Source organism: Physeter macrocephalus, chromosome 5 (genome assembly GCF_002837175.3).
Source record: "Physeter macrocephalus isolate SW-GA chromosome 5, ASM283717v5, whole genome shotgun sequence".
Lineage (NCBI taxonomy): Eukaryota > Metazoa > Chordata > Mammalia > Artiodactyla > Physeteridae > Physeter > Physeter macrocephalus.
The window spans coordinates 91,205,600-91,221,756 of record NC_041218.1 but is presented as its reverse complement, the minus strand read 5'-3'; the positions used below and the strand labels follow the sequence as shown (position 1 = coordinate 91,221,756).

At 43.8% G+C, this 16,157-nt stretch overlaps 2 protein-coding genes across 11 annotated transcripts in view; one reads left to right on the top strand and one right to left on the bottom strand.

Annotated features, from left to right (window-relative positions):
- Positions 1 to 5,888, bottom strand: part of RINT1 (RAD50 interactor 1) — a 34,142-nt gene extending 28,254 nt beyond the window's left edge. For 2 of the 4 annotated variants that reach the window (XM_007105799.3, XM_055085078.1), the window contains exons 1-2: positions 5,731 to 5,888; positions 5,218 to 5,263 (exon numbers count right to left, since the gene is read on the bottom strand). In XM_007105799.3, the coding sequence (XP_007105861.1) occupies positions 5,218 to 5,263; positions 5,731 to 5,772 (88 nt within the window). In that variant the 5' untranslated portion in view covers positions 5,773 to 5,888. Of the gene's footprint in view, positions 1 to 121; positions 265 to 4,747; positions 5,044 to 5,217; positions 5,264 to 5,730 lie in introns of those variants that run through there. The other 2 variants (XM_028490167.2, XM_028490168.2) reach the window with 2 other exon arrangements.
- Positions 5,889 to 10,260: 4,372 nt separating this feature from the next.
- The window catches only part of PUS7 (pseudouridine synthase 7), a 79,285-nt gene continuing 73,388 nt past the window's right edge, over positions 10,261 to 16,157 (top strand). For 5 of the 7 annotated variants that reach the window (XM_028490171.2, XM_055085079.1, XM_028490172.2 and 2 more), the window contains exon 1: positions 10,261 to 10,474. In XM_028490171.2, the coding sequence (XP_028345972.1) occupies positions 10,348 to 10,474 (127 nt within the window). In that variant the 5' untranslated portion in view covers positions 10,261 to 10,347. The remainder of the gene's footprint in view (positions 10,475 to 16,157) is intronic. The other 2 variants (XM_028490173.2, XM_028490174.2) reach the window with 2 other exon arrangements.

The window sequence follows — 16,157 nt, the reverse complement described above, 5'->3', positions numbered from 1 at the left end:
GCCCGCGTACAGCAAAAAAAAAAAAAAAAAGAAGAGCGGTAGCAGAGGCAACATGTACTATAGCAGAACACACAATGCCCAGTGAAAACAGAAATGCTATGTAGCTTTGCTCTCATCCCACCGAGTATGTGAAATTTCCCAGAGTCCACTCCTTATTCTGTGCTTGAAAGTCGATCATTTCCTGTAGTTCACAAGTCAGTTTTTCACTCTGCAGGAGTCTATACCTTCTTCCTTTATCCAGAATATTTAAGACATAATTAAGCAATTTAAGTTACCTTGAATTCTTTGTTGAATGAGGGAAGATTCAAATATATAAATTAAAAAATTGATTTTTATTTAAACAAAACACTTAAATCTCTAGTAAACAATCCACTTCAAAAGCAATTTAATTATTTTCCATGGTCCTGAATTTGTGGACCAACAGCACTGCTCCTCTCTTCCAGAGTATCTCTAGCTATACCTTTGCTGATGGTCTGTGCCACCATGGCTTTCTGAATGTGCCCTGAACCCAAGAAACCTGAAGGCTCACAGCAGTTTCTTGACAAAGACCCATAGCCGGCTGCCATGTCCTTCTCCTACTCCCACCCCCATGTGCTAAGATGAACTGTTTCCTTTTGAAGTGTGTTTCCATGTGTAAGCTACTCCTTTTGGTTACTTATGGTTTCCTTGTTCCTGAAGAGTTTAGGAAACCTGAAGTTTGGGTCAAACTTTATAATGGTAACTCCATGTCACTGTGCAGCCATTAAGTTCCCTGATATTAAACACACTCAGGGGCTTCCGTGGTGGCGCAGTGGTTGAGAGTACGCCTGCTGATGCACGGGATACGGATTCGTGCCCCGGTCCGGGAGGATCCCACGTGCCGCGGAGCGGCTGGGCCCGTGACCATGGCTGCTGAGCCTGCGCGTCCGGAGACTGTGCTCCGCAAGGGGAGAGGCCACAACAGTGAGAGGCCCGCGTACTGCGAAAAATAAAAATAAAAAATAAAAAATAAACACGCTCAAGGGACTTCCCTGGTGGTGCAGTGGTTAAGACTCTGTGCTCCCAATGCAGGGGGCCTGGGTTTGATCCCTAGCCAGGGAACTAGATCCCACATGCACACCACAACTAAGAGTTCACATGCCACATCTAAGGAGCCCACCTGCCTCAACTAAAAGGAGTCCACATGCTGCAGCTAAGGAGCCAGTGAGCCGCAGCTAAGGAGCCAGTGAGCCGCAACTAAGGTGCTCGCCTGCCGCAACTAAGACCTGGCGCAACCAAATAAATAAATATTTTAAAAAATAAAAATTTTTTTAAAAAATTTTTTAAATAAATAAATAAACCACGCTCAACTCTACTAAGTCCACGACTTGAATGATTCCACATACAGGGTTTAATCTCCCTAGAGATGAGTTGTACCTAGAAATTTAAAAAAAAAACAAAAAAACAAGATACTATAAAAATTCAGAGTAATAGCCATTGAACTCCAAATGAAAATAAATACTATAAAATAAGGCCCCAGAGAAAAAGAGAGTAGACTTCATAGAAACCAAACATTAGAATAAACCTGAACATACAGTGCATTTCTCTACTTCAGGTTTGCCTGAAGGATTTGGTTGTCTCTAAACAAACCATTAAAGGTTTGTTAAAAGCTTGACTGTACTAGTATATATTTCGTTACAAGGACTACAACAATTTCTAAAAAACAAAACAAACAAAAACAAAAAACAAACAAGATGTGTACATGAGAGATAAAGCTGGGGCAACAATACAGAACCTCCTGGGAGCTCTGCTAGTTGGACTGCACCTCTGTTCTTCCTTGGAGCTGCCCTTGTAGAAGTGGCTCTTTACCAAAAATAAAGCGTTTTTCTTTTTTTTTAAATTGAAGTATAGTTGCTATACAATATTATATGTTACAGGTGTACAATATAGTGATTCACAATTTTTAAAGGTTATGCTCCATTTGTAATTATAAAACATTGGCTATATTCCCCACATTGTACAATATATCCTCATAGATTTTTTAAAAAAATTTTTATTGGAGCATAGTTGATTTACAATGTTGTGTTATTTTCAGGTGTACAGCAAAGTGAATCAGTTATACATAAACGTATATCCACTCTTTTTTAGATTCTTTCCCATATAGGTCATTACAGAGTACTGAGAGAGTTCCCTGTGCTATATAGTAGGTCCTTATTAGTTATCTATTTTATATATAGTACGGTGTATATGTCAATCCCAATCTCCCAACGTATCCCTCCCTCCCCCTCCCCCCCGTAACCATAAGTTTGTTTTCTACATCTGTCACTCTATTTCTATTTTGTAAATAAGTTCGTTTGTACCATTTCTTTATATTCCACATGTAAGCAATATCATATGATATTTGTCTTTCTCTGTCTTTCTGACTTACTTCACTTAGTGCTTATTTTATACATAATAGTTTGTAATTCTAAACCCCCTACCCCTATATTGCCCCTCCCTGCTTCCCTCTCCCCACTGGTAACCACTAGTCTGTTCTCTATATCTGTGAGTCTGCTTCTCAAACATAAAGTTTTAAGGAAACAGCAATGAAAGGCAAGAGGTTATAATCAGCCTCATTAAAAAACAAAAGTCACTTCTGACAAAATGAAGACAAGAATATCTAAATAAAGATATGCCTAAATGCAAAATGCAACTACAAGAGATTAACATAATATTTACCAGTATTTAGTACTGTGTATGTTCCCCTCCCCCAGGCCTTAAAAAAAACAAATTTTCCTTTGTTCTATTCAATTTATAAGAATTAAAAGCTTCTTCACATGCAATGAGAACGAGTAGCCCACTGGTAGGTAGAAGTGAAACTAGTAAGAGTCTATGCCTCAACTTCCCTACTATAAATTCTAACATTTGCCCAGCCTACACTCAAAGGTTGTAAATGGGACTAAATTTACAATGTTGTGTTATTTTCAGGTGTACAGCAAAGTGAATCAGTTATACATAAACGTATATCCACTCTTTTTTAGATTCTTTCCCATATAGGTCATTACAGAGTACTGAGAGAGTTCCCTGTGCTATATAGTAGGTCCTTATTAGTTATCTATTTTATATATAGTACGGTGTATATGTCAATCCCAATCTACCAACGTATCCCTCCCTCCCCCTCCCCCCCGTAACCATAAGTTTGTTTTCTACATCTGTCACTCTATTTCTATTTTGTAAATAAGTTCGTTTGTACCATTTCTTTATATTCCACATGTAAGCAATATCATATGATATTTGTCTTTCTCTGTCTTTCTGACTTACTTCACTTAGTGCTTATTTTATACATAATAGTTTGTAATTCTAAACCCCCTACCCCTATATTGCCCCTCCCTGCTTCCCTCTCCCCACTGGTAACCACTAGTCTGTTCTCTATATCTGTGAGTCTGCTTCTCAAACATAAAGTTTTAAGGAAACAGCAATGAAAGGCAAGAGGTTATAATCAGCCTCATTAAAAAACAAAAGTCACTTCTGACAAAATGAAGACAAGAATATCTAAATAAAGATATGCCTAAATGCAAAATGCAACTACAAGAGATTAACATAATATTTACCAGTATTTAGTACTGTGTATGTTCCCCTCCCCCAGGCCTTAAAAAAAACAAATTTTCCTTTGTTCTATTCAATTTATAAGAATTAAAAGCTTCTTCACATGCAATGAGAACGAGTAGCCCACTGGTAGGTAGAAGTGAAACTAGTAAGAGTCTATGCCTCAACTTCCCTACTATAAATTCTAACATTTGCCCAGCCTACACTCAAAGGTTGTAAATGGGACTAAAATCCATGTTTCCTGAATTTCAAAACAATATTCTTATTTTCTTCTCCTTCAGATACGATCAGAATTGGCTGGTCTGCATCAAACTTTATTACTACAGGACTCCATCTACTATTAAGTACCTGAGTCACAATGTCGACTTTTTAAATTTATCTTATATAAAACATGTGAGTTGTGTGGTGTATCTGCAGACACAGAGGCAGGGCTATGTGCAGAGGGAATGTTTTGTGAAGATAAGCTTGCTGTAGCTTAGGGAGTAAATTCTATCTTCACTTTTTACAAAAAATTATACTCTTTTGATTTAACCATTTAAATGCAGCATAGTACATTCTTAGTCAAATGACATTCTTCAAAATGACACAATGGTGATTTGGGGGGGTGGTTAATGTCTCTCCTCTCCTCTATTTTTTGTAAAGAGCACTTCTAATGGCAAAGAAATTGACCAAGCCAACAAAGGAGGGTCTACGGCTCAGTGGCATCAACTTCCCAGGCATCTGAATGGGGCAAAGGTGGAAATGGGAAGGGTTAAACTGAACGATATGAGGTACTCTCAAATCCTTTAAGGAAAAGGAGCTAACTTGTGGCAGCTGTGACTGTCAAGTGCCATGAAGTACTCAGAGCTTTCTTTCTGAGGCAGATTGCAGCAACAGGAAATGTTAAGGGCAAGTCTAACTCCTAAAGCCAATATGGTAACACAAGCACCCTTTCTGTTACTACTACTCATTCCCAGACTATTTGCCGTGGTGAGAAGAACCAAAAACCCTCTGATGGAACAGCTTCATGCTTCCCCCTTCCTCTCCCAGTAAATTTCACTTCAAAAGCCCCTGAAGATCCCTTGATTTACAAGATCTTGCCACGTTTAGCTTAGAAAAGTAAAATACCAAATGTCCATACCCCTGGTGTATGCTCCTGTCCTAGGAAGGAAATGGAGATATTGACCTTTTTCCTATCCAGTTCAAGATCCAGGAACCAAGTTACCTGCTGTGCTCTTCCCAGGTCAACGATTACCCGCAAATTCACTGAAGGTAAATACAACTAAACAATGATCATTTGACTCCTCTGAACGCAACTAAGGTGGTGGTCATCTCTCCTAGATCATTAGCCCCTCGAAATTCCTGATGCTTAATAAGTTGATGCTTCACTAAAATAACAGGCAGGCCCCAATTACTCTGAATCCAGTATGAAGGGCAGCACTGGAGTGAAACCACACAAGTCCCTGCACTGGGTAGGGGACAGGAAGTGCTCTTCTCCAAATCATCCCATATTTTACCATCCTGAAAGGCAAAAATATGTATATGATGATAATCAGTATTTAATACAGAAAGAGAAAAAGAGATGCTTCATCTAAAAGATAACAGGCTAAGACCCTTCTCGATGCAGACCCTGGAGGGCATTGTTTTGGAGAGATGGCTGGGTAGAAAGTGCTAAGGTGTTTGGAGTCCGCTTACTTTTCTCCCTGATGTTCTTCCTTTGGTCACCATTTTCAGAGCAGCACTAGAAGGAGAACAGGTGTGACAAACACATTAAGACTGAAGTGATAGGTGGAACTCGCACAGCCTTCCCAGAGGGCATCTACTGGAAGACAACGAGGTCCCAGACCCCTACCTCTGGAGCCTTCCTGAGAGGCCAGGATCTGGAGGTTCTAAAAAGGGCCACCTCCCTGGGGCCACCACTGCCACCTCCCCAGGACCGCTGGAGTTACCTTGTCCGGCCTCCACGGCCACCTCCCCAGAATGACCTGTGTCATCTCACCGGGATCACCAGAGCCACCGCACTGGGACCACCTCCCCCGGGAGGTCTTTGCCACCTCACCAGAGTTGCAAGAGCCATCTCCCCCGGGCCACCGCAACCGCGTCCCCAGGCCGCCAAGGCCACTTCACCGAGGCACCCTCCCCTGGGAAGTCTGTGCCACCTCACTGGGCCACCAGTGTCCCCGCCCCGGGCCATAAGGGCCGCCTCACCCGGGTTGCCTGCGCCTTGCCGAAATCGCCGGCCAGGAGCATCCTGCCTCCGCGCGAGTCCTCGGCTCCTTGCGCAGCCAGCGTGGCCAACGGACTCCAGCTCCGGCCAGCAATCAGACACCAGTAGAGCTTCGAGACCGTAGCTCCCAGAGCCACAGCAACTTCCTCTGCCGTCTCTCTGGTTTCTTCCTCTCCTCCCAGAGAGGCCCTGCCCGCGCAGCCGCCGGTCGTGCGCGGTGGCTCCCCCTACCGGCGGGGTCCGGATCGGCCGCTCTGGGCGGGGGCGGGGGCGGGGGCGGGGCGGGGGCACGGGGAGGAGGTCCTTCTCAACCTCGGTAAACCTCCTCTACAGCATTGGGGTCGTTAAGGATGGAGTTTTCAGGTATCCCTCTCTCCACAGTGTAAATTCAATATGAATCATTTCAACTTATATTTTAGATGATATCCCAGATGTTCTGAGTGTGAGGAGGCGTGTTGACTAGCTTTAATGTAATTTGGTTGGACAGTTTAGTTGCGGAATTTCCAGTGTCTTTATCTTTGGCTCTTTCTTTTAAGGCAGATCAAATTCAACTAGAGGTGACCCTCCAACTTCCTACCTGGAGGGTGCAGATCTGGTTGTAAACACTCTGGGACCTGAAAGGAGGAAAAGGACTCTGCGGCTAACATACACTTCAACCAGTGCAGAGACCAAAAAAGCCTGTCCTTTGCCAGGGAAGAGAATTAGGAGTGCCAGCACGAGTTAAGTAGAGGACCCAGGGGTTTGACAACTTCAAAAACAAACATGGAAGGTGGTATCACGGAGACGGAAACAAACAGGGGAAGGGAAAAAAAGCAGCCCTTAGAGAAAACAGAAACCATTCAATGAGGAGAAAACTTTATTTATTTATACCCTGAGATGTGTGGCACCATTGCAACCATAAAACAGTAACAGGCTACTATTTCAAAAGGAGCATTCAGAGACAAAAAAATATGATAGTAGAAATGAGAATTCAATAAAAAGTTGGAAGATAAATGTTGGGAAGTATCCTAGGGGAAAAAAAAGCAAAAGGAAAAAGAAATGAAAAATATGAAAGAAAAAATAAATTAGAGGACCACTACAGGGGGTTCAAAATACAAAAAATAATTGTAAAACAACAACAATGGGGATTAGGGAAGGAGTTATCACCAAGAAAACAATTCAAGAAAATTTCCCCAAACTAAAGGCCATGAATTTCCAGCTTGAAGAGGTCCCACTGAGTGCCAAGCACAATGGGTACAACTTGACTTATCCCAAGGCTCATCATTGTGAGAATGCACCACACCGGGGGCAAAAAGACAACCCTAGCCTTCCAGAGAGAAAAAGAGATCATTTAGAAAGGATCAAGAATCGGCATATCTTTCAATTTCTCAATGGTCACAAAGAAAGCTAGAAGACATGGGAGCAGGTCTATTAAATTTCCAAAGAAAATTTATTTCAAACTGAAATTCTGTACATGACTAGTAAACTACCAATCAAGTGTGGATAAAGAATAAAGGTGTGGGGACTTCCCTAGTGGCACAGTGGTTAAGAATCCGCCTGCCAACCCAGGGGACATGGGTTCGAGCCCTGGTCCGGGAAGATCCCACGCACCGTGGAGCAACTAAGCCCGTGCACCACAACTACTGGAGCCTGCGGGCCTAAAGCCCGTGCTCCGCAACAAGAGAAGCCACTGCAACGAGAAGCCCTCATACCACGACGAAGAGGAGCCGCAGCAACGAAGACCCAACACAGCCAAAAGAAAAAAAAAAAAAAAGAATAAAGGTGTGTTCAGACATTCAAGAGCTCAAAAAATTTCCCTTTCATTTATTTCTCCTTCCTCAGGAAGCTACTGGAGATGTACTCCACTAAAATGAGGGCTAAACAAAGAAAAAGAATGCATGGGATATAGGAAACAGAAGACACAACACAGGAGAAAAATAAAGTGGGAAGCCCTGACAACAGCTGTGCACTCGACGTAGATGGTGCAGGTCAGAAGGCTCCAGAAGAGGCTCCTTCAGAAAGATGAGACTGATAGAACTTCTCATCTATCTGAATCTCTGGAGGGAGAGGTTTAAACAATCATTAAGAAGGCTTAGTGATGAATAGTAAAACTAAGATCATTATTAACTGCAAGAAAAACAAAAAATTGAAGGGGAGAAGTAATCATAGTATATTACTTTGCTCAAGATGTGAGTAATGTTTACCTAATTATAATGAAGTAAACACAAATCTGTTTTTAAAAGTACAGTATAACTGGGAACTTCCCTGGTAGCACAGTGGGTAAGACTCTGCGCTTCCAGTGCAGGGGGCCCGGGTTCAGTCCCTGGTCAGGGAATTAGGTCCCACATGCATGCTGCAACTAAGAGTTTGCATGCCACAACTAAGGAGCCCTGGAGCTGCAACTAAGGAGCCCACATGCTGCAACTAAGAAGCCTGCCTGCCACAACTAAGACCTGGTGCAAACAAACAAATAATGAAATATTTTTTAAAAGGTACAATATAAGGGCTTCCCTGGTGGCGCGGTGGTTGCGCGTCCGCCTGTCTTTGCAGGGGAACCGGGTTCGCGCCCCGGTCTGGGAGGATCCCACGTGCCGCGGAGCGGCTGGGCCCGTGAGCCATGGCCGCTGGGCCTGCGCGTCCGGAGCCTGTGCTCCGCAACGGGAGAGACCACAACAGTGTGAGGCCCGCGTACCACAAAAAAAAAAAAAAAAAAACAAATAATGAAATATTTTTTAAAAGGTACAATATAACTATATTAGGCAGATAAAGGGAAGGGAAGTGTGGTGGGGCTGGGGGAAGGAAGAAGAGCTAAACCTTCATTTTCCATTAAGTGAAGTCAATGGATAGTGCCTAAAAGTGACACATCAAGAAACAGCAATGCAAACATTTTACATAGAGAAATAAAGGTAAAAAATCAAAATAACCAGTTGAAAGATGAAGTGACTTTGAGGAAAGGGAAACAGGGAAGGGGCAGGGTGGGGATACAGTCTCTTCTGTTTCATTGCAAAACTTACAATGTTTCTATAGAATTATTGGACTGTAAATCACAGATATATATAACTTATAAATATAAAAAATAAAATTAAAGGAGAAAAAAGATTGCTCTAAACCCCAATTTTTGCCTCTGAATAATTCATATTCCAGTGAAGGAAACAGATGAAGTTTAAGATTGAGTGCAGTAAGTTCAACACGGGAAATGTTTGCAATGACGGAGGGAGCACAGAAAACAATTAACTACTATCTGGGGAATGGAAAGAGGCATCTAAGATGGACAGAATACTAGACAATAATAAGGATGAAACAAGGTAAACTGTGTGTGCTAGGCACTTAGCAATCCATAGTACTGGTATGAAGTTAAAGGCAGGATCCTGAATATTATACATAATATACGTTAGGATGTAATTTTAGAGTCAAGGAGAACATTAAACTGTCAAATGTTTATTAGAGGGAGTTGGAATGGGGAAGAAGTTTTGAACACTCCTGTGTTATTTTAACTATAAAGGCCAATAAAGAGCTGCCTTTTTGGAAAACAAAAAAACGAAAAATGCATGTTTTACTTGGATCTTGTCTAAGGAAGTTTAGGCTGAAATGCAAAAATGGTAGGTTTTGACCATGGACCCAGTTAATGTCCAAAGAAATGTGAACATTCTTTCCTCCATATGTGCTTGTGAGGAGTTGGGCCACAATCTCAGAGAAGGTACTTTTTAAAGTACAGTTGACTGTTGAACAATACAAGTTTGAACTGCCCAGGTCCATCTATACAGATTTTTTTCAATAAATACTTACTACAGTACTATATCATCCGCAGTTAGTTGAATCATAGATGTGGAACTGCAGATACAAAGGGCTGACTATAAAGTTATACTTGGATTTTCAACTGGACAGAGTTGGTGCCCCTAACCCCTGCATTGTTCAAGGGCCAACTGTATACGAAAATTAAAAGTTTAAATTGAATTTCTACTGTGTGAGTGTGGTAAAAATACTTGCAGTTGCTGTCATTGGGACATTAACCTATGAATTAACCACAGTTCAAGAAAATGTGATTGTACATGCATTAGGGACAGAAAACTACTCAAAGTACTTAACTGAGGTGAATAATATCAGCGGAAGGCAGCATAGAACACAGCCAGTCTTAGCGAATTACCTGTGATCAGCTAATCAGATTCCCACATGTAAACCCAGATTTTAAAAACAAGTCTACTGCTACTATGGAAAACTATATGGGGGTTGGTCAAAAGTTTAAAAATGTAATTACCATATGACACAGCAGTTCCTCTCTGGGTATATACCCCCCGCCAAAGCCCAGGTGCGACCGCCTGAGAGCTCATGAAGTGAAAGGACCACGGTGAGCTCCAGCCTCACAGGTTGCAAGGTCAAAGGGTGGAAGCACGCGGCTTCCCGGGGGCCACTGAGCAGGGGTGGGAGGGAGTGGGCGGGACCTCCTCCACAGGTTGGTGGGCGGGGGCGGAGGAGGCGTGGCCGGCGACGGAGGGCGTGCTCCGCCCCGGGGGAGGGGCCAGCCGGCAGCTGCGCGTCGTTGCGCCGCACGTGTGCGAGGCCAGCCGCGGTGAGTCCGCCTGAGCGCGCTGCGGCCCAGGCGCCCAGCGAGCTCGCTGCTTATGCCTGGCCGCCCTTGCGGCTGGTTCTTCCGAGTGGCCCTTGCCGCCGCCTCCCTCCTGCGCCCGGAGCAGCGCGTCCGCCTCCTTGTCGCCCAGTCCGCGCCGCGCGCGCGCTCTCAGGCCCCGGGTAAGTGTGCGACCTCCCCACAGCCGCCCGGGCTCTGCGGCCAGCCCTCGGCCCTGCCACCCGGCCCAAAACCCCGCCCGGAGGGGCAGCGTGGACTTGGAAGGCGTCCCGGCCGTGGTCTGAGCTCGCGGGGCGCCCGTGGCTCCTCCATTACGGATCGTGCCTGCGGGAGCGTGGCTGGAGCCCGGCGGGTTCTGCGGTTCGGCGGTGCCAGCCCCGCCCCCAGCTCTCCCGGCGGGTCCTCTCAGGCGCCGCGCCCTCCCTCCTCCCCGCGGCGCTGTTAGCCCGAGGATCTCAGTCCCACTCCTCCCTTTCTTTGCCCCTGAGGCTCCCTAAATTCTTCCTCCCGGAAGAGAAAACCCGCCTTTATCCCGAAGCCCTTTATAGCTTCCGTACACCGCTGAGCTAGGCTTCTACCGGGTCCAGCCCACGTGCTTTCGTTCTCTTGTCTGTCATTACTAACAGCGAACCTACTACGTGCCAAGCAGGCACTCAGGTGACTGCTTGTTTTGTATACGTTTCCCAGTGTAGGAGCAAACCGGAGTTTTTCTTGGTCAGTGTTTAATGAGTGGATGGAGGAGGTGCTGCTGGGCGTGTTGACCCTCGCCAGCCCTGCACCGAGAGGTTTAACAGTACACCCGCCTTGCCTGGGTATTAGCGCCTGCCAAGAAATAGGGTTTGGAGAGTTTAGTCATTCAAATATTTGGTTCCGTTGTCCGACCACTTTTTTTTTTTCATTCCGAAAATATAGGGTTACTAAGGGCTTTTGTTTCAAGTCTCTAATCATCTGTGAAGGCGGCATGCCCCGTCATCTTGGCAATCCTTGCCTTGCACCTCCTTGCCTTGGCAATCGAGGCACCTGCCCAAAATCAGACTGTACACTCATACTGGATAGGCAGTGATGTTGTTCAGTCATTAGGGAAAGTAGCCAACAGTTCGTGTGTATTAATTTACAATTCCTTTTGAACGTATCTTTTGATTGATAGAAGCTGGTGCAGTAGAGCTGTTAATGAAACTTGGCTTTTGGCCCCAAGTAGGAGAGAGAAATAACAGTCCAGCTGGTCTGTTGAATAAGTTTGCTTCTGCCTCGGGTTCTTTACAGGCACTGTACCTGCTGCCCGAACACACACATCTTTTCATGTCTAGTTCTTCCTTCAAGTCTTTGCTCACAAGGCACTTCCTTAGAGAGACTTCACTAAAGAGCACCCCTCTTACTCTCGCTGTCCTTACTCTGCTTGGCTTGTAGCTCTTATGCGTGCATGTTCTGAGATTGTTTTATTTTATTCTCTGATATGTAGATTGTTTTATTTTCTGATATGTAAGCTTAATGGGAGTAGGAAATTTTCCTCTTTTCCCCAGTGCCTGGAACAGTGCCAGACACATAAGAGGTGCTTAATAAATATTTGTGAAATGAACGAATCTAAGGGACTTAATGACTTCGCATATCAGAGTGTAGTATGTGCACTGCCTTGAAGAGAGTGCTCTTTATTGTGAAAGGTGGAGGGATTCTTGATGGTTTGCAGAGGATGGAGGATAGATGCATTTAAAAAGTGGAAGTTGTGGAGGGTTTTGAAGTGCAGATAAGATTATTATGGCTCTTTTTCAGATGTTCATTTTGCAGGAAGTAATGTTAAGAGACTGTCAATCTTGTATTAAAATTTTGAAAATGCTAAACTTTATTTTTGTTGTGGATTGTAGAGGAAGCTTATTGGTGAATCTAATGTCTTAATGAAAAAGACTTTTAAATACTGTTAAAATTGTAATATTTCTAATCCCATTTGGCTTGTTTGGAGTGTAAAAGAAACAAAACCTATTACTTTAGTATTCCCTCTAAAGAATTGTGTAGGACTTTGAGTTCATGGGTAAGTATCATTGAATTTCATTCTCTTCCCAGTCGTAGCATCAAGCTTCTGGTCTATAAAGATTTTAGTTGACGTTTCAGAAGCTCTCATTAGTATCATGGATAGTGTTTTTGTACAGCATTATGTTTCTTAAAATTTTTTTTTTTAATTTTAGTACCATTTAGAAAACTCATAAAGCTGGTCCCTTTACTCCCCATCCCCCCCCCTTTTTTTTAAAGCCAGTCACTTTTTACAGCTTTGAGGTAGAAGGCTTGAATATGTATATTTAGATTATCCTGTATGCAAAGCTCATTTCCTTAGGGAAATCAAATGGGGGCAGTCAGGGTTGTTTTATTTTTCTGGTTGAATTCTTCTTGGCTTCTTCGATGTTCACATGATTCATTCTCTCTCTCTCTCATTTAAAAACTATATTTCATTTCAGTCTTCTCTTTTGTGTAGTTTCTGCTTAAGAAAACCACACTGATTTGAGTTCTGCCTCCCTTAGCACAGACGTTTGCATACCTGTTCTAGCAAATATGTTCTCAGCTTCTAGGCCCACAGACAGAACTTAGCAAAATTTATATTGAGTGATTTATAATCACTTGTGCTGTATATACTTTAATAATCTGTGTTAGGGCCATTGGCTAAAACAAATGGTAAGTATACTTTTGTTTAATGAGCTTGTCTTTACAATTAAATGTAACAAGAAAAAGAGATCAGGCAAGTGTCCACAAGTATCAAGAAGAGTACTGCCAAAAGATACTAAAGGTCTGTTTATTTGGTGCTCTTGGCAGTGCTTTGAGGGTCTCTTAAAATTAAATGGTATCTGAAGGAGAAAGCCATGTTTAATCATTAGCCCAGAGAACAAAGGAAGTATAAGAAAATTTGTTTTTCCCCAGACTCAGCAATACAGTTCTGCGGTGGAAACCATCCATAATAAATATTAATGACCAACAGTTGAATAGCAACAGCTAGTACAGACCTTTTACCAAGTCATCATTTTCAGCTTTAAAGAGAAAGGAACTGAGACTTAAGAGAGGTGACCCACTTAGTAAATGGCAAAACCTAGATCAGGCTCCAAGTCATATGCCCAAACTGCCAAGCAAGAGTGGAAACCAGTGGTTGATACTTCAGATCCACGATCTGCTAATATTCTCATTTCAGGGATGTTAGGTGTAACAATGCTGTCCTAAACCTTCTAGAATTTCATTCACATAGGGAAGAGAGAGGAGATAGGGTGATGCCCATATTTTGGCTTAGGTGACTGGTAGTTTGTTGCTAACATTCCTTGAGTAAGAGGTGCAATTTAAAAGAAGTGCAGGGCTTCCCTGGTGGCGCAGTGGTTAAGAATCTGCCTGCCAATGCAGGGGACACAGGTTCGATCCCTGGTCTAGGAAGATCCCACATGCCGCAGAGCAACTAAGCCCGTGCGCCACAACTACTGAGCCCGTGTTCTAGAGCTCGCGAGCCACGACTACCGAAGCCCACGCGCCTAGATCCCGTGCTCCGAAACAAGAGAAGCCACTGCAATGAGAAGCCCGCGCACCGCAACGAAGAGTAGCCCCTGCTCCACGCAACTAAAGAAAGCCCGCGTGCAGCAACAGAGACCCAACGCAGCCAACAAATTAATTAATTAATTAAAAAAATAAATAAGAGGAGTGCATTTGTGGTGGGAAATGATGAGATCACTTTGGGGCATGTTGAATTTGCTATTTGATTCTACCTCTTACTAGGCTGCATGACCTAGAGCAAGATACTCTCTTTTTTAGTGGCTAAGATGGGAATAATAATGACGCCTAAGTCACAGGGTTGAAGTGAGGCTTGATTGAGCGGTTGTTATGATTGCCTTGGACCCCTCCCCTGAGTAAATCAGGGAGTTGGAGATGCGTCTTGGCTGGAAAACTTGGGAATGAGAAGGGAACAGGACTGGGGAAGGAACCTGGGGAAGCCCAAATTTAAGCAGCGTGTTGAGCAGGAGGGGAAAAGAGCACCTCGAGAAGCAGGACAAAAGCACGGAGTAGAAGCCAGATGTTCCACCAGAATGTAAGCTCCACGCTGGCAGGGCGTTTATTTGATTCTCTAGGGTGTCGCATGCAGTACCTGAAATAACGCCTGGTACAGGGGTGCATGGTGAGTATTTGCTGAGGGGATGGAGTGCAGGGACGAGGAGTGAGTGACTGTTAAGATGAGTCTGGAATTCCCTTCAGAGGGGTGCATTTGCAGGGGAATGGTTATAATAAGGGGTCTTGTGATTGTGCTGGAAGGAGGTGTGTCTGTCTCAGGATCCCTGTTTTCTTTGTGAGTGGCACACAGGACTTGGAGAAGACCCTGCTGACCAGGGATGGCCAGGCAGCATGGAGGGCTGTCACAGGAGGAAGTCCCCTCACCTGGCGATGTTTTCTCCAGCAGCAGCCAGGAACACAGATGGAGACAGTAGGATTGGTACTTGGTTGAGGTTTAGCAAGGATCGTGCAGCTGGGCTAGTGAGCAAGAGTGTTGAGTGTGGCTTAGGAGTTAAGAGCTGTTGAGGTTTGGGGCGCTTGAAACGAAGATGGAAGAGGTGGTATCTTGGGACTGCAGGTCTCTGTGTTTGAAGAACAGGTGATGGGAGAGAGGGAGCAGTAGAGCTGGACAGAGTGGTGGTTTGATGAGAATAGAGTAATTAGTGTACCTTTTTATACCTTGAACTTTTATTTTTATAATAAAAAATGTCAAACATGCAAACTAGAGAGAATGATGTGATGACATCCCCATATTCTCATCACCCATTGTTGTTTCAACAATTATCAACTCATGGCCAGTCTTGTTTTAAATCTATACCCCACTGCACTTTCATTCATCACTGGTAAATTATTCTGAAATGAAGTCCAGGCTTCATATCTTTTCAACCATAAAGATTGCATCCTGTATCTCTAAAATAAAGATTCTACTTTTAAGTGTAACCACAATGATATTATTGTACCTTAAAAAGTTGACCATGCTATCTTTTAATGAAGATACTTTTGTTTGTTTGTTTGTTTTTTAATTTATTTATTTTTAAATTTATTTTTGGCTGCATTGGGTCTCCCTTGCTGTGCGCAGGCTTTCTCTAGTTGTGAAGAGCAGGGGCTACTCTTAGTTGCAGTGCGTGGGCTTCCCATTCTGGTGGCTTCTCTTGTTGCGGAGCACAGGCTCTAGAGCGCAGGCTCAGTAGTTGTGGCTCACGGGCTTAGTTGCTCCACGGCGTGTGGGATCTTCCCAGACCAGGGCTCGAACCCGTGTCCCCTGCATTGGCAGGCGGATTCTTAACCACTGTGCCACCAGGGAAGCCCCATGCTATCTTAATGTCATCCCCACGGGCTTAGTTGCCCCACGGCGTGTGGGATCTTCCCAGACCAGGGCTCGAACCCGTGTCCCCTGCATTGGCAGGCGGATTCTTAACCACTGTGCCACCAGGGAAGCCCCATGCTATCTTAATGTCATCAAATATCCTGACTGTTTCAGTATACCTGATGGTCTCATAAATACTTTTTTTAACAATTGATTTGTTTAAACCTGGATCTAAAGAAGGATCCACCCATTGCATTTCTTTGTAGGTTTATCTGTACGTTACCCTTTCCTCTTTTTTGTCTTGCTGTTTATTAGTTGAAGGACTGTCTTGGTCCTTGTTGAGTTTCCCACATTCACACTTTTGCTGATTGCTTCTGTGTGGTGGTGTTTAACATCTTCTGTCCGTGTATGCCATCTAAACTAGTAGTTAGACATAGAGTTTCAATCAGTAAGAACTTCATAGATAACAGCATGTCCTTTCAGGGGCCTGCAGTGTCTGGTTGTCTATATTTTTTTTTTTTTTTTTTTTTTTT